General features: G+C 57.7%; 1 protein-coding gene across 1 annotated transcript; it reads left to right on the top strand.

Moving 5' to 3' along the window:
- The first annotated feature begins 1,246 nt into the window (after positions 1-1,246).
- Paqr9 (progestin and adipoQ receptor family member 9) lies at positions 1,247-3,457 on the top strand. Its single transcript, XM_034484013.2, has one exon. The coding sequence runs from the start codon at positions 1,382-1,384 to the stop codon at positions 2,501-2,503; it is 1,122 nt and encodes a 373-aa protein (XP_034339904.1). The 5' UTR covers positions 1,247-1,381; the 3' UTR covers positions 2,504-3,457.
- Positions 3,458-3,688: the final 231 nt, after the last annotated feature.

Consider the following 3,688-nt stretch of genomic DNA (forward strand, 5'->3'; position numbering starts at 1 on the left):
AGGCAAGGGTGCCTGAAGAAACTCAAACTAGCCTTGGCAGGTACTTCTAAGGTTAATTATGCATACATAGGTTTATCCAAACCGTTGACTCTGCGTCTCTAGAAAAGGGCTCGACTCTCTTTTCAGGTTTGTTCTAGAAAACACCTATCGTCTTCCTTCATCTACATCCTCCCGAGGCGCCTGCACAGTTCTGCTTGGGAATCCCTTTTTAATAAATTCCTCGACTCCTTAGAGGCGTTCTGAATCCCCATACTATCATCCGAAACTGGTCTTTAAAATCCGTTGTGGGCGATCCTGAGCTCTTCATCAGATTCCTAGTTAAAGCCACAAAGGGGTAAGCTGGGGCTTCCGTGTTGGTGAGCCGAGCTGAAGACCAGCTTGGGAATTGTCCCTTTAGGTCTCTTTAGTCACCACAAAGAGAGAGAGGAGGAGGATAGTGACGCACCTGAATAGGTCGCTGGAGTAAGGAGATAAACTAAGACTTGGTGTGGATTGAGTAGGAGGGCAACACTCGTACACACGAACAGAGAGAGGCGGGTGGAAGGGAGTTGGGGGGGAGGGATACACACACACACTCACACACGGATGAGAGCAGGACAGAGAGGCAGCACCAGCTGTCTGACAACCGCCAGGCTCGGATCCTGACACCGTCTCTAAGCGAGTACCGAGTACCGCAGTGTCCTCCCTGCCACCTCGGCAGGTTACAGTTAGAGCATCCCTCCGCCTAGCCCGGCTCCCCGCCCCCCACGAACTCAGGTCCCCAGTGTCCTCTAGAACGCCGGCGTGGCTGTCGCGCTTCGAACCCCCTCGCCCACCCTCGCCCATCCTCTCGCCCTGGGCGCCGGCGGCCGCGTCTCTGGCCAGCCTCCGGCCCCGCATCAATCATTAACGCGGCGGCCCGAGCGGCCGCAGCCCGAGAAGGATGGGGATGGTAGGAGACGCAAGACAAGGGACACCTCCATCCCCCGCCGCGACGCAGACACCCTAACCCCGGGGCCCCCGCCCTGCGCGGCGCCGCCCTCCCCCCCGCCAGCGCCTCGCGCACATCCCGCCTCCCGCCGCCCGCCCCGCGCGCACGATGCCCAGTCACCGCCGCGCCGCCGCCGCCACCGCCGCCGCAGTCAGCCGCGCCACCGCCGCCACCGCAGCGCGGCCGGCCGCGCGCTGAGAGACGCGAGCGTGGCGAGGACGCCGCCGGCAAGCCGCGCGCGCAGCAGCCTCCAGCCCGGTGCGCCGAGTCTCCGGAGCAGCCCACTTCCAAGCCGAGGCCGCGTAGCCAACCTGCGGCCGCGGTCCCGCGCGCGCGCGCGCGCACAAAGGCTCCGACGGCGACCGGCGCCCGCGGTGGCCTCGCGCGCGCCCTAGCTCAGGCCGGGGCACCATGCCGCGGCGCCTGCAGCAGCGGGGCGCGGGCGCCAAGGGACCGCCGGCCCCGACCTCCCGGCGCTCGCATCCCTCCTCCGCCCCCCGGAGCCCGCCGGCGGCCACAGCCAAGCCGCTGCTGCGCTGGGACGAGGTGCCCGATGACTTCGTGGAGTGCTTCATCCTGTCCGGCTACCGGCGGCTGCCGTGCACCGCGCAGGAGTGCCTGGCCTCGGTGCTGAAGCCCACCAACGAGACGCTCAACTTCTGGACGCACTTCATCCCGCTGCTGCTGTTCCTCAGTAAGTTCTGCCGCCTCTTCTTCCTGGGCGGCAGCGATGTGCCCTTCCACCACCCCTGGCTGCTGCCGCTGTGGTGCTATGCGTCGGGGGTGCTGCTGACCTTCGCCATGAGCTGCACGGCGCACGTGTTCAGCTGCCTGTCGCTGCGCCTGCGCGCCGCCTTCTTCTACCTGGACTACGCTTCCATCAGCTACTACGGCTTCGGCAGCACCGTGGCCTACTACTACTACCTGCTGCCCAGCCTGAGCCTGCTGGACGCCAGGGTCATGACGCCGTACGTGCAGCAGCGCCTGGGCTGGCACGTGGACTGCACCCGCCTCATCGCCGTCTACCGCGCGCTCGTGCTGCCCGTGGCCTTCGTGCTGGCCGTGGCCTGCACGGTGGCCTGCTGCAAGAGCCGCACCGACTGGTGCTCCTACCCGTTCGCCCTGCGCACCTTCGTCTTCGTCATGCCGCTCAGCATGGCCTGCCCCATTATGCTAGAGAGCTGGCTCTTCGACCTGCGAGGCGAGAACCCCACGCTCTTCGTGCACTTCTACCGCCGCTACTTCTGGCTGGTGGTGGCCGCCTTCTTCAACGTGAGCAAGATCCCCGAGCGCATCCAACCCGGTCTCTTCGACATCATCGGTCACAGCCACCAGCTCTTTCACATCTTCACCTTCCTCAGCATCTATGACCAAGTGTACTACGTGGAAGAGGGCCTGCGCCAGTTCCTCCAGGCACCCCCTGCCGCGCCCACCTTCTCGGGCACAGTGGGCTACATGCTGCTGCTGGTGGTTTGCCTAGGGCTGGTCATCAGAAGGTTCCTGAACAGCACCGAATTCTGCAGTAAAAAGTGAGCCTCCACCCCACCGGAGGAGGCTATGGTTTGCCCACCTGTTTGCGTGGAGTTTCTGTTGTTATTGTTGGTTTGTTTTCAAGTTTTGTTGTTTCCTTCTTTGCTAGAAGAGGGTGCTGCAGGCCACAGGGAAAGGTTCCCTGATAGTTGGGGAATCCCAAATCCACTGGCCTTTGGGAGAGGGAGATAGGGATGAAGCAGAAGGAAGAGGGCCTCCGGGAAGAAAATTAGGGACTGTCTATGATATCTAGGGATTTTGCAAAGACAGTGAGGATTGTCTATGATTACAGATAGAGCCCCAAACAGTTGGCTTTTCTAACAGTCTTCTGTGTCCCTTAGTGAAAGCAGGTATGCAGTGAAGAGGATAAACACAAATCCCTGGCTGCTTCTACTGAGGTCTAGAAATGCTTGGATTTGTCAAAAGAATGGCGCTTTTTTTTTTTGTTGGGAAATGGGCACAAAGACACAAACCCTGGGCTTAGCCCGCTAGACAATGCATGGAATGTGAACACAAGTTAATTATTTCAAAATGTGTATCAGATGTTATTTAAATGATAATATATACAATGATTTTTCATAATTTATTGAAGCCTGTGAGATGCACTGAATTTCCTTTGTCACATAGTTTTGATTTTGCAGCCCTTCTGCACTGCACACATGAACTGGAACATGAATTAGGGCGAGCTGCTTGGGGGTTCTCAACTACATTTTTAAACAGTGTTCTGTGAAGGCCTGTGAGTGTCATGATAAAACTGTGAACGACTACTTAGGGACTCTGATTAGACTATTGGTTAGGCTCCAGTGGTTTGTACAGGTCTCCAATTCCTACTTACTTTAATGTATTCCACAAAACCCACCCTGGGTTTTTGTCTCTCTCTCTCTCTCTTTTTTAATCTGATTCTTTACTCTCTACTTATTTAAGTTGCCACTAAAATAAATGTGCCTTTTGAAGCAATGCCCAAATGACTGGTCCTCAAACACAGCTTCTTGTACTGGGAGAATAGCATATTCTTCTTCTACTTTGCTGCAAATCATGGTTGAACAGAAGGGAGGGAAGCTGGGGGTGGGTTTAGGTTTGTAGCGGGGCCAGAAATAGCTTAAAGGTGTACAGACTATCTGGCTTCTGCAAGAGTCAGCCCTTTAATGTGGCTGAGGTTCCTAGTGCAGCCACGATGGGTGGGAGGTT

This window comes from Arvicanthis niloticus, chromosome 21 (genome assembly GCF_011762505.2).
Source record: "Arvicanthis niloticus isolate mArvNil1 chromosome 21, mArvNil1.pat.X, whole genome shotgun sequence".
NCBI classification, from domain to species: domain Eukaryota; kingdom Metazoa; phylum Chordata; class Mammalia; order Rodentia; family Muridae; genus Arvicanthis; species Arvicanthis niloticus.

Coding starts and splice junctions, on each gene's coding strand:
- Paqr9 (XM_034484013.2), top strand. CDS start 1,382: ATGCCGCGGCGCCTGCAGCAGCGGGGCGCGGGCGCCAAGGGACCGCCG.